At 40.3% G+C, this 18,416-nt stretch overlaps 1 protein-coding gene and 1 long non-coding RNA gene across 2 annotated transcripts in view; both read right to left on the bottom strand.

The window, feature by feature from the left end:
• Positions 1-3,648, bottom strand: part of LOC102468714 (uncharacterized) — a 24,405-nt gene extending 20,757 nt beyond the window's left edge. Inside the window, exons 1-2 of the long non-coding RNA XR_001370422.2 lie at positions 3,520-3,648; positions 2,235-2,373 (exon numbers count right to left, since the gene is read on the bottom strand). This is a non-coding gene — a long non-coding RNA (uncharacterized LOC102468714). The remainder of the gene's footprint in view (positions 1-2,234; positions 2,374-3,519) is intronic.
• Positions 3,649-4,077: 429 nt separating this feature from the next.
• LOC106734944 (sarcoplasmic/endoplasmic reticulum calcium ATPase 2-like) overlaps positions 4,078-18,416 on the bottom strand; it is a 14,754-nt gene continuing 415 nt past the window's right edge. Inside the window, exons 2-5 of the mRNA XM_014588126.1 lie at positions 17,851-17,868; positions 17,678-17,760; positions 5,412-5,516; positions 4,078-4,261 (exon numbers count right to left, since the gene is read on the bottom strand). Coding sequence (XP_014443612.1) covers positions 4,079-4,261; positions 5,412-5,516; positions 17,678-17,760; positions 17,851-17,868 — 389 coding nt within the window. The 3' untranslated portion in view covers position 4,078. The remainder of the gene's footprint in view (positions 4,262-5,411; positions 5,517-17,677; positions 17,761-17,850; positions 17,869-18,416) is intronic.

Here is an 18,416-nt window from a genome sequence, read left to right as displayed (position 1 = left end):
CGAACCGCAGTTGACTATGTGGGAGTCCAGCGACATAGCCATTACGCTAACTGCTGGTTCCCCCTATACATATGTTTTGAAGTCCCAAGTAATCAACTTACTGGTACATAGGTTGAACAATCTAAAAGTCCAAATTTCAAAATCCTAAACTTTTTTGAGCACTGACATGATGACATAAGTGGAAAATTCCATACCTGACCTTATGTAACCGGTCACAATCAAAGCATTGTAATACAAAAATGTCTGAAATTATCTTCAGGCTATGTATAAAAAGTATACATGAAACTAAATTAATTTGGTGTTTGGACTTCAGCCCTATCCTTAAGATACATTATATATGCACAAATATACATTATATATGTGTGTGTGTATATATATATATATATATGCAAATATTCCACCCCACCCCCCCAATCTGAAATCCTCAACACTTCTGGTCTCAAGCATTTCAGATTAAGGAACACTAAACCTGCATATGCAACACTATCCCTTTTTTCTGGAAAAAGGAGCAGCTTTGTGACTGAGAGAATACCTGTAACAAGGAGATTTTCTTTCAGAGGCCAAAGCTGTAGAATGCAGAGTAGCAAGATGTAGCTCTCTGAATTTTCATCAAAATGACTGAGACAATCAAGACAAAGTACACCTTCCCCAGTAAGTGTAAAAGTTCTATGAGACGATTCATAAAAAGAAAACAAAGTATTCTGGGCTCAGGAGGACAGAACATGACAATCTGGACAGTCCTCTATGTTATAAATCTCCACCAATGAGACAGTCGAAAATATCCACACATAAACTAAGCCTTGACAAGGGCTGTCTGGAAACATGGCACTGATCTAGAGTACTCAGGAGATTGTGGAGAGCTCTGGACTTGCAATGGATTCTTGGACTCTTATAAGCCAATCCAATCCCTAGGGTCTGGGCTAAGACCAGCTCAAGGTGATATACAAGTTTTCTGTTGTTGTTTTAATTTTATTATATAGTGTATACACACTCACTGGAAAAAGGCAGGGGGGAGGGAGGGAGAGAGAGAGGGAGAGGGAGAGAGAGAGAGAGAGAGAGAGAGAGAGATCACCCACTATGGGAATGGCCATGCAATAATTCCTTCTTTTCCATTCTCATTTTGAGATTTGGGGCATGCATGTACACGCACCAAACATGATTTTCTTTCTTTTTTTCTTTCTTTCCATTCTTCTCTCGGGATCTTGGGCACGCATGCACACGCGCCCGGCATGAGTTTAAGCCACTGGGTCTGGGACTCGAACCACAGTTGGCTACATGGGAGTTCAGCGACATAGCCATTATGCTAACTGCTGGTCCTAACCCAGCATGATTTTCAAGCTACCAGGTCTGGGACTTGAACCATGGTCAGCCATGTGTGAATCCAGCACCTTAACCACCATGCTATAAAAGATTTATTTTATTTTTAAAAAAGATTGTGGTAGGGCGAGGAGGTGGCATGGTGGTTAAGGTGCTGGATTCCCACATGGCCAACCACAGTCTAAGTCCTGGACCTAGCAGCTTGCTTTCTCACTTCCCTCTCTGCCTTTCTCTCTGTCTCTCTGGTCAAATTAAAAAATAAACAAAAAGAGAGATTTTGGTATAGGGTGCGTGTGCTCACCAGACAGACAGAAAGTGAGAAATCACCCCCCAGAAGGATGGACATGTTGCAACCCCTTCTCCTCCTGAGATTTTGGGCATGCACAAACATGTGCCCAGGGAAGAGTTTCGAGCCTCTGTATTCAGGACTCTAACCATGGTCAGACATGTGGGAGTACAGCTACTTAATCTCTATGCCACCTGCTGGCCCCTATACAAGTATTTTTAAGCTTTCAACATGAATTACCTTACCTATCAAGTCAACTTGATAATTATAGGTATGACTTAACATGCCAATGGCCAAAATGAGGAAAACTACACAGTCCTTAACCGATACTCTAACCAACTGCTTACAACTATGAAATCAACATTTTTTCCTAACACCAATATCCTATACTACATCTTAATAGGTAACAACTTAAAAATAACTTGTTTAAAACCAAAAACCTTATCAACTATATGAAGGAGGATGCTGAAACACTTCAAATGTTACTGAATACAACATTTGTTTGGATGGCAATAAAACATTAATATAACTGATACACGAAGACAGTTATTTTAAATATAATTCTGAGCTTTGAGAAAAGCACTCAGTCAGAAATACAATCTATAAAGGAAAAGTGGCAAACTTAACTCACCAGCAATTTCTACAATATCCCCAGGAACTATGTCTTTAGCTTTAATCCGCTGTACGCTTTTCCTGTCCTGGCGATACACTTTGCCCATTTCAGGCTCGTACTCCTTCAGGGCTTCAATCGCATTTTCAGCATTTCTTTCCTGTATGAGAGAAAACAAGAGTAAACACCTACCTACCACTGCCAACTATTTCTAGTACAAAGGAATAAAATTTTAGAGTTTTGATCTCAAAACACAAACATAAAACAGAAGCAAGCTAATGACACTTGTTTGAAACAATTCACGGCTAGGCAATAAACATTTTACAAAGGACACTGATGATTTTGTACTACGAATTAAAAGATAAGCAGCCCAGAAAAGTAAGGGAATAAACTATACTGGGGAAAGCAGTTACAGTCTTTTGTCCTTAGGTACAACGTGAAATACCACACACCAAAACTCACCCCATACACCATTCACATCAATCTTGCCTCACAGTAAAGGTAGTACAATGTTTAGTCTGGGGCTAGACTGCCTAGGTCGGTCCACGTTCTTCCACTTAACAGCTATGTGACTGTAGATAAATACATAACATGCAGATTCACTGCCTATAAAAACGAGAACACTGGGGCCAGTGGGTGGCGTGGTGGTTAAGGCCCTTAGACTCCCATATGGCCAATAGTGGTTCAAGTTCAGAACCTGGCAGCTTGCTTTCACACTCTCTTTCTGGTGACTCAATAACAACAATAATAAATAAAACTAAATAATTTTTTTAAAAAATGATGATACTAGGGTGGCCCCATGGCCGAATGGTTAGGGAAGCCACATCTAACATGACCCACCATGGCTCAAATTTCCACCCCTAGTGGCCTGAAAAACACACCACGGATGTGTGGCCAAAATCTGAACAGGATGGAAAAGCGATTGTGGTGTGACCATACCCCATGGGGGTAGAGGGTGTGTGCTTTCTCTCTCTCCCTGTTGAACACATGCACCCTCTGGTAAATTAAAAAATTAAAAGCTTTGAGGACACTAGTAGTATCCACCCTGAAGGGCCGTGAGCATTAGAAGTTATATGTAAAATACTTAGGCTGTGTTTTGACACTTAAAAAGGAATGTATAAACTATGCCCTTTAATCACAAAGTATAATGCGTGATATAAAATTTTGTCATTAATTGGGCAGAAAAACATGTATTTTCCACAGACATATATTTACTTAACATATCAGGAAAAACAGGTAATAAACATGAGTGCAGTTTAAATCACTTACACAAATTACAATTTAGTACCACAAGAATTGTGCTTACCTGCCATACACCCACAATTGCATTGGCTACTAATATAAGTAAAATTACAAAAGGTTCTACAAAGGCTGTAATTGTTTCTTCACCTTCTTCAAACCAAGCCAAAACCTAGACGAGAAATGGCATATGTTAGCAATGCTGTATGTCTTTAGTCTTAGTGCCACTTGACACAAGTGGCTGACACTAAAGGAGTTGTGAGACAAAATCTTTTTAATCTTCCCTAGAAATAGATGATGGCAAAATGTAATGACATGAACAACAGTTTATGTTCTGTTCATAATAATTCTTAGGAGTTAAAACTATACAAATTCCTAAAAATATCCTTAAGGGTTCATTTATTTTGTCCTGTAATCATTCTGTTTTAGAACCCAGATAAAATATCTTTTTTGAGGGGAGATATATATATCCATCCTTTTGTTTGGTTTTATATTTTTGCCATAGGCGGTGTGTGCTAGCCTGAGAGAGACAGAGCGCCCCCCCAGCTGAGATGGCCACTTAATATAACTGATACACGAAGACAGTTATTTTAAATATAATTCTGAGCTTTGAGAAAAGCACTCAGTCAGAAATACAATCTATAAAGGAAAAGTGGCAAACTTAACTCACCAGCAATTTCTACAATATCCCCAGGAACTATGTCTTTAGCTTTAATCCGCTGTACGCTTTTCCTGTCCTGGCGATACACTTTGCCCATTTCAGGCTCGTACTCCTTCAGGGCTTCAATCGCATTTTCAGCATTTCTTTCCTGTATGAGAGAAAACAAGAGTAAACACCTACCTACCACTGCCAACTATTTCTAGTACAAAGGAATAAAATTTTAGAGTTTTGATCTCAAAACACAAACATAAAACAGAAGCAAGCTAATGACACTTGTTTGAAACAATTCACGGCTAGGCAATAAAAATTTTACCAAGGCAACTGATGACTGATTTTGTACTACGAATTAAAAGATAAGCAGCCCAGAAAAGTAAGGGAATAAACTATACTGGGGAAAGCAGTTACAGTCTTTTGTCCTTAGGTACAACGTGAAATACCACACACCAAAACTCACCCCATACACCATTCACATCAATCTTGCCTCACAGTAAAGGTAGTACAATGTTTAGTCTGGGGCTAGACTGCCTAGGTCGGTCCACGTTCTTCCACTTAACAGCTATGTGACTGTAGATAAATACATAACATGCAGATTCACTGCCTATAAAAACGAGAACACTGGGGCCAGTGGGTGGCGTGGTGGTTAAGGCCCTTAGACTCCCATATGGCCAATAGTGGTTCAAGTTCAGAACCTGGCAGCTTGCTTTCACACTCTCTTTCTGGTGACTCAATAACAACAATAATAAATAAAACTAAATAATTTTTTTAAAAAATGATGATACTAGGGTGGCCCCATGGCCGAATGGTTAGGGAAGCCACATCTAACATGACCCACCATGGCTCAAATTTCCACCCCTAGTGGCCTGAAAAACACACCACGGATGTGTGGCCAAAATCTGAACAGGATGGAAAAGCGATTGTGGTGTGACCATACCCCATGGGGGTAGAGGGTGTGTGCTTTCTCTCTCTCCCTGTTGAACACATGCACCCTCTGGTAAATTAAAAAATTAAAAGCTTTGAGGACACTAGTAGTATCCACCCTGAAGGGCCGTGAGCATTAGAAGTTATATGTAAAATACTTAGGCTGTGTTTTGACACTTAAAAAGGAATGTATAAACTATGCCCTTTAATCACAAAGTATAATGCGTGATATAAAATTTTGTCATTAATTGGGCAGAAAAACATGTATTTTCCACAGACATATATTTACTTAACATATCAGGAAAAACAGGTAATAAACATGAGTGCAGTTTAAATCACTTACACAAATTACAATTTAGTACCACAAGAATTGTGCTTACCTGCCATACACCCACAATTGCATTGGCTACTAATATAAGTAAAATTACAAAAGGTTCTACAAAGGCTGTAATTGTTTCTTCACCTTCTTCAAACCAAGCCAAAACCTAGACGAGAAATGGCATATGTTAGCAATGCTGTATGTCTTTAGTCTTAGTGCCACTTGACACAAGTGGCTGACACTAAAGGAGTTGTGAGACAAAATCTTTTTAATCTTCCCTAGAAATAGATGATGGCAAAATGTAATGACATGAACAACAGTTTATGTTCTGTTCATAATAATTCTTAGGAGTTAAAACTATACAAATTCCTAAAAATATCCTTAAGGGTTCATTTATTTTGTCCTGTAATCATTCTGTTTTAGAACCCAGATAAAATATCTTTTTTGAGGGGAGATATATATATCCATCCTTTTGTTTGGTTTTATATTTTTGCCATAGGCGGTGTGTGCTAGCCTGAGAGAGACAGAGCGCCCCCCCAGCTGAGATGGCCACTGCTCAATCCCCTCTCCTCCATGCTACTCTCAGGAGTTTGGGCACTCATGCACATGCATCTAGCATGCTTTCCTTCTTCTTTTTATACCCAGCATGTTTTTCTTTTTAAGAGAATCTTTTTTTTCTTGTTTTCCTTCTCTCTTTCTGTCTCTGGTGAGCACACGAACTATGGGGGTGTGCTATGTGGGATCTAGCACCTTAACCACCAATCCATCTGCTGGCCCACATCCCATTCTTTCTATATGTATGTAATGGGGGGGAGGGGAGACTTAGTCTTGATTTTATTAAAATAAAAGGCAATCATCAACAGCTACAATGATTTAATATCGTATCAAGTAATATCCACATGTGGCATAAATTCAGAATGAAAACAAATTGACCACTGGGCGGCTCCGTGGTTTGGTGGTTAAGGCAGCTGGATCCCACATGGTTGACTACACAATCTGCGCTCCAGACCCTGCAGTTTGAAAAACAGGCTTGATATGGTGTGCATGCTCAAAAATCCCAACAGGAGGGAGAAATGGATACGGGACTGCAGCATGGCCGATTCCCACAGGGAGTGCTTTTTCCTCTCCCTCTCTCTCTGGGGAGTGCACATGCCCTCCCGCAAAATAAATAAATACATAGAATAAATCCATAAATAAATAACAAGCAAACAAAACCCGAACTGAGATCATCTCGGAATTACTGGAAGGTTATCATGAGCAAACAGCCAGTAAGGAATGTTATCTTGAAGGTTATCTCCATGTAACATCTAATACATCAATACAGAATTTCAGAAATGCCATGTACCCAAGAGTCTCATAATTAGGGACTGCATGGTGGCACAGTGGTAAGACATGAAACGCTGCAAGGCTGGCCCTGTGGAAGGGTTCTGAGTTCACAGTCCAGAGCCTTCCTGAGTGCACAGGGCACATGCCTTCTCATGTTCCAGGGCTAGTAGAGGCTGAGGGTAATCATGACACCGGGACCTTGTTGGGGTGCTATCTTTGTCTCCCTATCTTATTGTGGTTTATAAATAAACAAACTCTAAAACCATCATAACTGGATACAGAATGCTGCCTGAAGAAAAAGGAGATTACTTTTCGCTTATACCACCTTAACCTTATTAAAATTTAAAAGATTTAATAAGAGCCACGTCTTAACTTCACAATTGAACTGTAAAAGTAGGAAAAAAGGAAATCCAACAATAATTTTAATAGCAGTAATAATAATAATAAAAAAAAAAAACAGGGGCCAGCAGGTGGCATGGTGGTTAAGGCATTCGAACTCCCACATGGCCAACCACAGTTTGAGTCCTGGACCTGGTGGCTTGCTTTCTCACTTTCCCTCTCTGTCTGTCTCTCTGGTCAAATTAAAATAAATCAATGCATATATAAAATTAAATAAATAATTCTTTAAAAATGTTAAGAATAATGTAAAAGGTTAAAAATTTAACAACCAATTTTAATGAAAACCAGCCAATACAGAAAGGGTGTTAAATTGTCTGATCATTTAACTGGGAGATGGGATTTGCATTTCTTAAAACTTTGCATTTCTCATAATAAAACTTTTCCTTAAATGCCCCATTTAGTGGAACTAGCAGATGGCCTAACAGGTACGTTGCTGGACGCCCACATGGCTGACCATGGTTCAAGTCTCAGACCTGGTGGCTTGGAAACTCACGCTCGGTGCATGTGTATACTTGCCAAAATCCGAAGAGAAGAATATGTGGCCAACCCTGGGGGAGGGGGGCGGGGTGATTTCTCATTTTCTATGTCCCCCTGTTGACAGCACATGTGCCTTATAGCAAAAAATCTCAAGAAAAAAAAAAAGGTCTATTTATCAAACAATGAAAACACTTTTCTTTGGAGAGGTTTTTGCTATAGGGTGAGTGAGCTCACAAGAGAGACATAAGAGACAGAGAGACAGAAAGCGAGAAATCACCCTCCAGGGAGGATAGCCACACTGCAACCCCTTCTCCTCCATTCTACTCTCAGTATCTTTGGCATGCACAAGCCACCGGGCCTGGGACTCAAACCGCGGTCGACTACATGGGAGTCCAGCAACATAGCCATTACACTAACTGCTGGTCCCCGAAAGCACTCTTTGCGGCAATAATGAAACCATCTAGCTTTATTTGTACTCAGTGGTATACTATATAAAGTAAGCTTTTACACAAACAGCAAATAGCCAGAAAGACGATTAAGGCAAGGCCCAAGTAAAGGAAGTAACAAGGAATTAACGAGAAATATCAACGTGGAGAAGGGGCAAGAGGGACCAGAACTACGTCCTGACAGATGTCAACGGCCACTGACAGTGCACTAGGGCAGGCAGAATGAGTATGATAAATGTTGCTGCAAGCTTTCAACAGGGCATTTCTAGTGTTAGGGCCAGGCCTAATGCCAGAATGAAAACTTCTCTAGAAGTTATAAATTTTGCTAGATGCAGGATCACAGCTGCTCTGATATCAGCCTTTCAAACAATTGCCAAGGAGAGCATATCAGAAATAAGAAACTTAATTAGCTCTTGAGGGAGAAAAATTGCTCAACTTGAAGAGTAACTAGGACCTTTCCAAAAGGTCAGTGAAGCATTAGCAACTGTAAGATAAGCTTCACACCTTGTTAAAGCGGGTATGAATTCCCCTCTTGGCAGCCAAGCCAGGGGAACAAACTTAAAGCAACATCCCATTAACAGCAAAGGGAAAAACTTAGGCAGGCAGTGACCGGATTAACAGAGGAAACCTCTACTTTTCAAGAAACATCCAGTTCCTTTTAACAAGTGGTATTCATCAATAATGAATGAGTCCTGATTTTTACAATGCAGTAGTCAAGTTCTGGGACTTTAAATGTTTAGGTACAGGACACACATGCATCCATATTGTTACTTGAAGGTTCTATGGAGATACCAATAATCACTAATTTCCTGAATACTTGCTAAAATTTCTATTTTGAAACCAAAGATAACCCAGAGAATCAAATGCTACACTCCAAAATGAAGACCATCCATACTTAATTAGCTGGCAATAACCTACCCAGTCAGTCAGGTTGTACAGTCCTTCATGTTTTTCTGTTCTACTGATGAAGACAAACCTCTTATTAAGTGGAAAGACAGATGATGCTGACGAAAGACTCAATGAAATAGGAAGAGGAAGGAAAACAGGAGGAAAACTGGATGAATGATGCCACCACCAAATGCTTTACTAGCGCTGTAGTAAGGTCAGTTTTAAGTATGGTTCACTGAAGTTATACAAAATATACAGGATAGTGAGAAAATGTTTCTAAAAGTCATCTTAGAATAAGGTGAATATAAATTACGTGATTGTATTGCCATGTGTTCAGTGGCATATCCCTAGGGGCCAAGGACATATCCCTGTGTCTGGTACACAGCCGAAGCTTGATAATTAGTTACTGAATAAATAGATGTGACCAGACCCTGTTGAAGGAGCTTTCCTCCCTATTAATAAATGAAAACGGAAAAAACAAAAAGGGGGGGGGCCAGCAGTTAGCGTAATGGCTATGTTGCTGGACTCCCACGTAGTCGACCGCAGTTCGAGTCCCGGACCCAGTGGCTTAAACTCACGCTGGGTGCATGTGTGTGCTTGCCCCAAGATCCTGAGAGGAGAATGGAGAAGGAACTGCAGTGTGGCCACCCCCCTGGGGGGTGATTTCTCGCTTTCTGTCTCCCTGCCTCTCTCTGGCGAGCAACCTATAGCAAAAACCTCTCCATCCCCCCCAAAAAAGTAAAAATAAAAACGGAATTTTTTTTTTTACTAAGAGGAAATGGAAGTTAAACACTGTAAAAAATGACACACAGAAAAACAATCACAAGTATCATGCCAAGTTTTCTGGGGTAAGAGACAAAAAAACAATCTTTCAGCTATTAAAACATAAACATGGGGACCAGCGTAATGGCATAATGCCCCTGGACTCACACATAGTCAACTGTGGTTCAAGTCCCAGTTGACGGCTTAAACCTCATGCCAGCATGTGAGGGTGAATGCCCAAGATCCTGAGAGTAGAATGGAGAAGGTACTGCGGCGTGGCCACCACCCCCCACAGGATGATTTCTCAGTTTCTGTCTCTCCCGCATGTGCCCTATACAAAAATCTCTCTCCAAAAAAAATAAAAAACAAAAAACAAAACCATAAACATGGGCCAACTGGAATGGCAATTAAGGCAGCTAGATCTCACAGGGCCAACTGCAGCTCCAGTCTTGGATCTGGTGGCCTGAAATACGGCCAGACGTATATATGCATGCCCCCAATCCCAACAGTAGGGGAGAAGGAATTGAGGTGTGGCCATGACGCCTTGGGGGGATGATTTCTCACTTTTTCTCTTTCTTCCTCTTTCCTGGCATGCACAAGCCACCGGGCCTGGGACTCAAACCGCGGTCGACTACATGGGAGTCCAGCAACATAGCCATTACACTAACTGCTGGTCCCCGAAAGCACTCTTTGCGGCAATAATGAAACCATCTAGCTTTATTTGTACTCAGTGGTATACTATATAAAGTAAGCTTTTACACAAACAGCAAATAGCCAGAAAGACGATTAAGGCAAGGCCCAAGTAAAGGAAGTAACAAGGAATTAACGAGAAATATCAACGTGGAGAAGGGGCAAGAGGGACCAGAACTACGTCCTGACAGATGTCAACGGCCACTGACAGTGCACTAGGGCAGGCAGAATGAGTATGATAAATGTTGCTGCAAGCTTTCAACAGGGCATTTCTAGTGTTAGGGCCAGGCCTAATGCCAGAATGAAAACTTCTCTAGAAGTTATAAATTTTGCTAGATGCAGGATCACAGCTGCTCTGATATCAGCCTTTCAAACAATTGCCAAGGAGAGCATATCAGAAATAAGAAACTTAATTAGCTCTTGAGGGAGAAAAATTGCTCAACTTGAAGAGTAACTAGGACCTTTCCAAAAGGTCAGTGAAGCATTAGCAACTGTAAGATAAGCTTCACACCTTGTTAAAGCGGGTATGAATTCCCCTCTTGGCAGCCAAGCCAGGGGAACAAACTTAAAGCAACATCCCATTAACAGCAAAGGGAAAAACTTAGGCAGGCAGTGACCGGATTAACAGAGGAAACCTCTACTTTTCAAGAAACATCCAGTTCCTTTTAACAAGTGGTATTCATCAATAATGAATGAGTCCTGATTTTTACAATGCAGTAGTCAAGTTCTGGGACTTTAAATGTTTAGGTACAGGACACACATGCATCCATATTGTTACTTGAAGGTTCTATGGAGATACCAATAATCACTAATTTCCTGAATACTTGCTAAAATTTCTATTTTGAAACCAAAGATAACCCAGAGAATCAAATGCTACACTCCAAAATGAAGACCATCCATACTTAATTAGCTGGCAATAACCTACCCAGTCAGTCAGGTTGTACAGTCCTTCATGTTTTTCTGTTCTACTGATGAAGACAAACCTCTTATTAAGTGGAAAGACAGATGATGCTGACGAAAGACTCAATGAAATAGGAAGAGGAAGGAAAACAGGAGGAAAACTGGATGAATGATGCCACCACCAAATGCTTTACTAGCGCTGTAGTAAGGTCAGTTTTAAGTATGGTTCACTGAAGTTATACAAAATATACAGGATAGTGAGAAAATGTTTCTAAAAGTCATCTTAGAATAAGGTGAATATAAATTACGTGATTGTATTGCCATGTGTTCAGTGGCATATCCCTAGGGGCCAAGGACATATCCCTGTGTCTGGTACACAGCCGAAGCTTGATAATTAGTTACTGAATAAATAGATGTGACCAGACCCTGTTGAAGGAGCTTTCCTCCCTATTAATAAATGAAAACGGAAAAAACAAAAAGGGGGGGGGCCAGCAGTTAGCGTAATGGCTATGTTGCTGGGCTCCCATATAGTCAACTGCGGTTCGAGTCCTGGACCCAGTGGCTTAAACTCACGCTGGGTGCATGTGTGTGCGTGCCCCAAGATCCTGAGAGGAGAATGGAGAAGGAACTGCAGTGTGGCCACCCCCCTGGGGGGTGATTTCTCGCTTTCTGTCTCCCTGCCTCTCTCTGGCGAGCAACCTATAGCAAACACCTCTCCTGGCGAGCAACCTATAGCAAAAACCTCTCCATCCCCCCCAAAAAAGTAAAAATAAAAACGGAATTTTTTTTTTTACTAAGAGGAAATGGAAGTTAAACACTGTAAAAAATGACACACAGAAAAACAATCACAAGTATCATGCCAAGTTTTCTGGGGTAAGAGACAAAAAAACAATCTTTCAGCTATTAAAACATAAACATGGGGACCAGCGTAATGGCATAATGCCCCTGGACTCACACATAGTCAACTGTGGTTCAAGTCCCAGTTGACGGCTTAAACCTCATGCCAGCATGTGAGGGTGAATGCCCAAGATCCTGAGAGTAGAATGGAGAAGGTACTGCGGCGTGGCCACCACCCCCCACAGGATGATTTCTCAGTTTCTGTCTCTCCCGCATGTGCCCTATACAAAAATCTCTCTCCAAAAAAAATAAAAAACAAAAAACAAAACCATAAACATGGGCCAACTGGAATGGCAATTAAGGCAGCTAGATCTCACAGGGCCAACTGCAGCTCCAGTCTTGGATCTGGTGGCCTGAAATACGGCCAGACGTATATATGCATGCCCCCAATCCCAACAGTAGGGGAGAAGGAATTGAGGTGTGGCCATGACGCCTTGGGGGGATGATTTCTCACTTTTTCTCTTTCTTCCTCTTTTTTTATTGATGAGCTCACATGCCCTATAGCAAAACCAAAATACAAGCCCACACAAACACTTGCAAATTCAAACTCATTATCTCTTGATACAGGGAAAATTGTTCGATGTTTTCAAACTTAAGAATTAGAAAAGGGTGGAGGGCAGGTGGCAGGATGGTTAAGGCGCAGGACTCCCACTCCCACACAGTGACCGAGGTCTTAGTCCTGGACCTGGCAGCTTGCCTTCTCACTTCCCTTTCTCTCTGGTCAAATTAAATAATAATAATACAAGATTCTTTTTTTTTTTTTTTGAGTGGTTTTTGCTATATGGCATTTGTTTTTTTGACTGCTTTTTTTTTTCCTCTTCAGAGAGGTTTTTGCTATAAGGCACGTGCACTCGCCAGAGAGACAGAGAGACAGAAAGTGAGAAATCACCCCCCAAAGGGGATGGCCATGCAGCAACCCCTTCTCCAATCTCCTCTTGGGATCTTGGGCATGCACACACATGGCGTAAGTTTAAGCCACCAGGTCTAGGACTCGAACTGCGGTTGACTACATGGGAGTCCAGCGACACAGCCATTATACCAACTGCTGGTTCTCATGCTTCTTTCTTTCTTTCTTTCTTTCTTTCTTTCTTTCTTTCTTTCTTTTTAAAAAAAAGAAGTAGAGAGGGCAAATATTTTTTAATTCGATTTTATTCATTGTCATTATTTTATTTTAGTTTTCCCACGTGGACCAGAGAGAGACAGAGAAGGAAGGTGAGAAAGCAAGCCGCCAGGTTCCGGAATTGAACTGCAGTCAGCCATGTGGGAGTACAGCTGCCTTAACCACCACACCACCTGCCGGCCCCAGAATGAAGTAATTGTTTTTTTTCTTTAAATTGCACCATAAATACATACAAAAAAATTAATCCTTTGAACCATGTTTTAAAAGACAGTTCTAAATAAACGAGTTTAAGTCAGTCAGTAAATAACCCATTCTATTCCATTTGTAAGATGAACTGAAACGCAGGAAAAACTTTTAAATCACTATATATAGAATATTTCCTTAATATATCATTCTGAAACATCGAAGTAAACAGACTCCATACATTTTGAAAACGCTACCAAATAAATTAACCTAACATTCTGTGATATCAAAATAAAGGTCCTTTCCAAGGGGCCCAGTAAGAAAAGATATATACAAAAATTGTCGGACGACTGGAAAGTTGAAGAGTACTAATTTAGAAAGTTTCATTAATTTTTAGGGCCAATCTAAGTAGCTGAGGTAAAAAGTGGGGATGGAGGGTAAAGAAACTCACGTAAATTGTTACGAGACAGGATTCTGTAATTCAGACAGCTCCTAATTCTTGGCACCTTATGATCTTTTCCTGAATGTCTCAGATGACTTTCTTGACCACCCTATTTGAAAATTATACTCTCCCTATTCCAAGCTCCCTGGTTTTTTATTTTTCTCAATAGTTCTGTCCTCCAGGACAGAGTCTTTGTCCAATTTGTTTGCAAAAGCATCTCCAGGGTCTATGACAGGTGCGCAGTAAATGCCCTAACAAGGCAGCGCAAAGAAAAAGAGGAAAAGTGGGGTCAGAGGTCACACAGCTGGCTTCACTGAGTGAGTCCCAGACCTGCTGGCTTGAAAATCATGCCAAGAGTGTATGTACATGCTTGCCCAAAATCCCAGGAGGAGAATGGAGAAGAAGGGATTGTGGCTTGGTCATCCTCCCCAGGGGGGTGATCTCTCCCTTTCCCTGTCTCTCTCCAGGGAGCACACACACACACACACACACACACACACACACCCCTTATTACAGCAAAACGTTTAAGAAAAAAAAAAGAGGAGGAAAGGGCAGGCAGGCATTTCAGTTAAGCAACTATAGATGTGTTGTATTTTGGGCAAAGCTGGTAACCAAAAGGATGAAAAGACAAAATAAAGTAACAAGAGGGCCTTGAGGGTTAAATTATTTCCAATGTTCAGATGCACCATGGACAAACTAAATGCTTTCATATGTTTAATGACACATGCAGAGCTGACTTCTATTATTATTATTATTTGGAGAGTTTTTTTGCTATAGGGTGCGTGCGCAAGACAGACACACAGAAAGCGAGAAATCACCCCTAAGGGGAATGCCCACACCATAATCCCTTCTCCATTCTCCTCTTGGGATCTTGGGCACAAATGCACACGCACTCAGCATTGAGTTTAAGTCAACAGGTCCGGGACTTGAACCGCGGTCGACCACATGGGAGTCCAGCAACATAGCCATTACTCTAACTGCTGGTCCCAGGGCTGACTTCTTCTAATCCAAGTAACTTTACAATAAAAAAAAAAAAGAAAAAAAAGAACGAAAACCATTTTGGTGAATATCACAAATCAATTAAACTTTATCCCTACAGCCTTGGCCAAGTGTAAAACATTAATACAATTCCCTACTTTTTGCCACAGTGAAATTATAACAATGGTTAACAGTTTACCACTTAGTTTGACATTTGAAATAAATCACTAACGACCTTTTTAACTTGAACGGACTTGATAATGCACTGTGTATATAAGTGCCTATAATCATTTCTCCAAAAGAACTGGAATATTCTGCTATGTTCTTCCTGTTAAGCCAACAGGAATAAACTGAGGACCACAAAAAAATTCAGTACTCTTTCTTTTGGAAGATAAAGAAATGAAGAATGAAAACATCAAGTGCAATGGAGCAGCAGTGCCAACCCCACATGAAGAAAATCAGGTTTTATATCTATGATTTCCTTTATCAAAAAACGAGTACTTCCCAAACACATACTTTTTTGCAACTTATAATTTCCAGAACAGTAAGTCCAACTAGTTACCAAAAAGCAATTCAAATTATCTCCCAAGTATAGCTCTAAAAAGTCAATGTCCTACCTTACAACAAAATTAAAGCGCTTATTTTAAAATCCATCTCAATATGCCTAGAAACTACAAATTCCTAACTACTTCAAGGGGGAAAAATCGCACACATCATTGATTCAAAATGCTAGTATAAAGTCACTCAAACTGGTCACTCAAAAAAGAGGCTCTATAACCTAAAGCCCCAACGGCTCATTTATTGTAAACATCAAAGGCATTATTCCTAACCCTGCTTCAATTTATAACCTACAGAATTCAGTAAAAATGAACTTTCATCTTTAGCTTATATATACCAGCTGCTTAATTTTTTAAATTTTATTTATTTGCTAGAAGGCACATGTGCTCACTGGAGAAAGAGAGAGGAAAAAGTCAGAAAGCACCCACCCCCAACAGTCATGCCACAATTCCTTCTCCATTTCTTCCTCCTTTCGGGATTTGCGATTTGGAGCTGGCACACAAAAGCTGCGGGGTCTGGGACTCAAAAGCAAGCAGTCAGCCATGTGGGATCCAGCAGCTTCAACCACCAATCAAGTCACCGGCTAGTCCACTTGAATAAATTCTAAAGGGTCCCCGGTGAAATTATTGGACCTTCAGCCAAAGTTACAATTACTGATATCTTAGAGCTGATTATATTATAAATCTTATACTACCCCCAAATTTATTAAGTATTTGTCCCATGGTAATGCATTAAAACAGCTCCATTCTATTCATTTATCTTAACTGATAAAACAGCAGCCACTCACTGAGAAAGAACTTTTTAAAAATTAATCAAGAACCTCATTGTAGGCTCGCTCTCTGGCAAGCGCATGTACCCTCAAACAATTAAAGAAATAATAATAAAATAATCAAGGAAAAGACAAATGTGAGAGACATAAGGTGATTTAATACGCAGAATGGTTTGCTATGACGGTCTCGATTTTACTCAATGAAAACCACAGAAAAGATTCTTGGGGACTGAATTATTAATGGCTACACACCACTTGCCTAATGTGGTATAATAAATTCAAGTCTCATGGCAGAATTTAAGTACCGAATTACTCCAAAAGTTCATCTCTTGCTGTGGTTACTTACTTAAAAGATGGATATCAAATCAGTATTTTCCATAATCTGCACTAAATAAATTCCCATTGCTTTTGTTTATGTAGTTCTCAAAATAGCCTTCTATAGTACGGTTTTCATGTAAAGACTGAAATAGATCCCTGGGACTCACATACACAGGAAAGTATAAAAATTATGACACCAGGTGAACTTCACTTCCCTTTATGGTTTTTGTAAGAATAACATATCATAATTTAAGAACAAAAGGTATGTTATGCAGTTAGGATTAGGAACATTTGTGTCTCATTCATGACCATTTTTAGGAACATCACTGAGAAGTCTACTGCCCAAGAAAAAAAAATACAATAAAAAATATTGAACAGGAAAAAAAAGTTAATAGCCTAGAAATATCCTTGCCGCCCCCGTCGCCTTTTTTTTCTGCTATAGTTCTTTGCATTTCACTAGTCTCTTAGCAACCATACAGGACTTGAGAGGCTAAGCACATATTGAACAAGAAAAAAAACACAACGCTGTTTTTTTTTCTTAAGATATAGAACCAAGTGTACCGAACATTGGTCCTTCAACCTACGAATCACTCAAGACAGGGGTCCAATATAGATAAATATACCACCCTAAAGGTCAGTGACCAAATTTGGTCAACAGTGGTGCCATCATTGCCGTCATCGTTCCTATCACTGTCAGGAACAACTGTCACCTTGCCATTACCAGGAAGGGAAAACAACTGGAATATTCCTTTTGTAAGTTCTATTTACAGACTACAAAGAGTTCATCATCTTAGTATGATCTTACAACATGATAGCAATGGAAAAACCAGAACAGAAAAGGCCTCCCAATAAAAAAATAAATAAATAAACTTTTGATACTAAAAAGCTATAAAAAAAAATAAGAATTTAAGAGCCTGCCACATTCAGGAACAATTTCTAACGGCACTGAAAATGTCAGGCACCTATTTATTAATATTCTCTGAATAAGAACAGCTTCAAGCCTTTTATTTATGATTTTAAAATACTTAGGCTGATTTGTATGTTTTTCAACTTAAAGACACTGCTTAAATCTCTAGATGTGTTTTCATCCAATGGACATCACTGTTTCCTGGTTTGCCTATAAAATATTTCATCTTTTTGAGGGGAGGAAGAAAATAAATCTCTTTATACTTACGAAAGATATACACGCTGCCAGCAGTAAAATTCTAACTAATAAGTCTTCAAACTGCTCAATCACAAGTTCCAGCAAGGTTTTTCCTGTTAGAAACAAACATATTGTAATTCTCATCTTAACATCAGCACACAAACGATGGATGTTGGGAACAAGGACATGTTCAGATTGCTTACCTTCTTCAGCCGGCAGCTCTGTAGAATGTAGAAATCCGCCAATGTGTCAAGTTAAAAAACAAAAACAAAAACAAATTAGCACTCTGCCTTTCTAAAAAGAATTCCTAAAATTATAAGCATAAGCATCAATGTTGCTGAAAGACAGCTCTCGATTTTTATGAACTTTCACCCTTTTTTCTTGCAGAAACCAGCCAAGATTGATACCCCAAGAACTAAGCAGTCCTAGTAATCAATGGCCTTAGGTCTAGCCCCAAGCGTAAGATCATTCAGGGCTCACGAAACAAGCAGTCATTTCAGCTGTGTCATCACTTCTGACAGATGTGTAACTTTAGGTAGTACAAGAAGGGTCAGAGGCTTCCTCAACTACAAGACGCCTCATAAACTGACTGGGGACGAGAAAACGTCTCGCAGGACTCAACCCCGCTGCAGGCGACTTGGCCCTCCCTGCATGGGGGCCGACTGCTGCTGCTGGAAAGCAGCGGGCGAGGGGCGCGCGGGGAAGGTCAAGGGCTCCAGCCACGCGGAGGTCGCGGGGAGGGGCACAGGAGGGCAGTCCCGCGCCCCCT

Source organism: Tupaia chinensis, unplaced genomic scaffold (assembly GCF_000334495.1).
Source record: "Tupaia chinensis unplaced genomic scaffold, TupChi_1.0 Scaffold000258_1, whole genome shotgun sequence".
Lineage (NCBI taxonomy): Eukaryota > Metazoa > Chordata > Mammalia > Scandentia > Tupaiidae > Tupaia > Tupaia belangeri.
The sequence above is the reverse complement of the archived record's forward strand: the minus strand, read 5'-3'. Positions and strand labels throughout refer to the sequence as shown.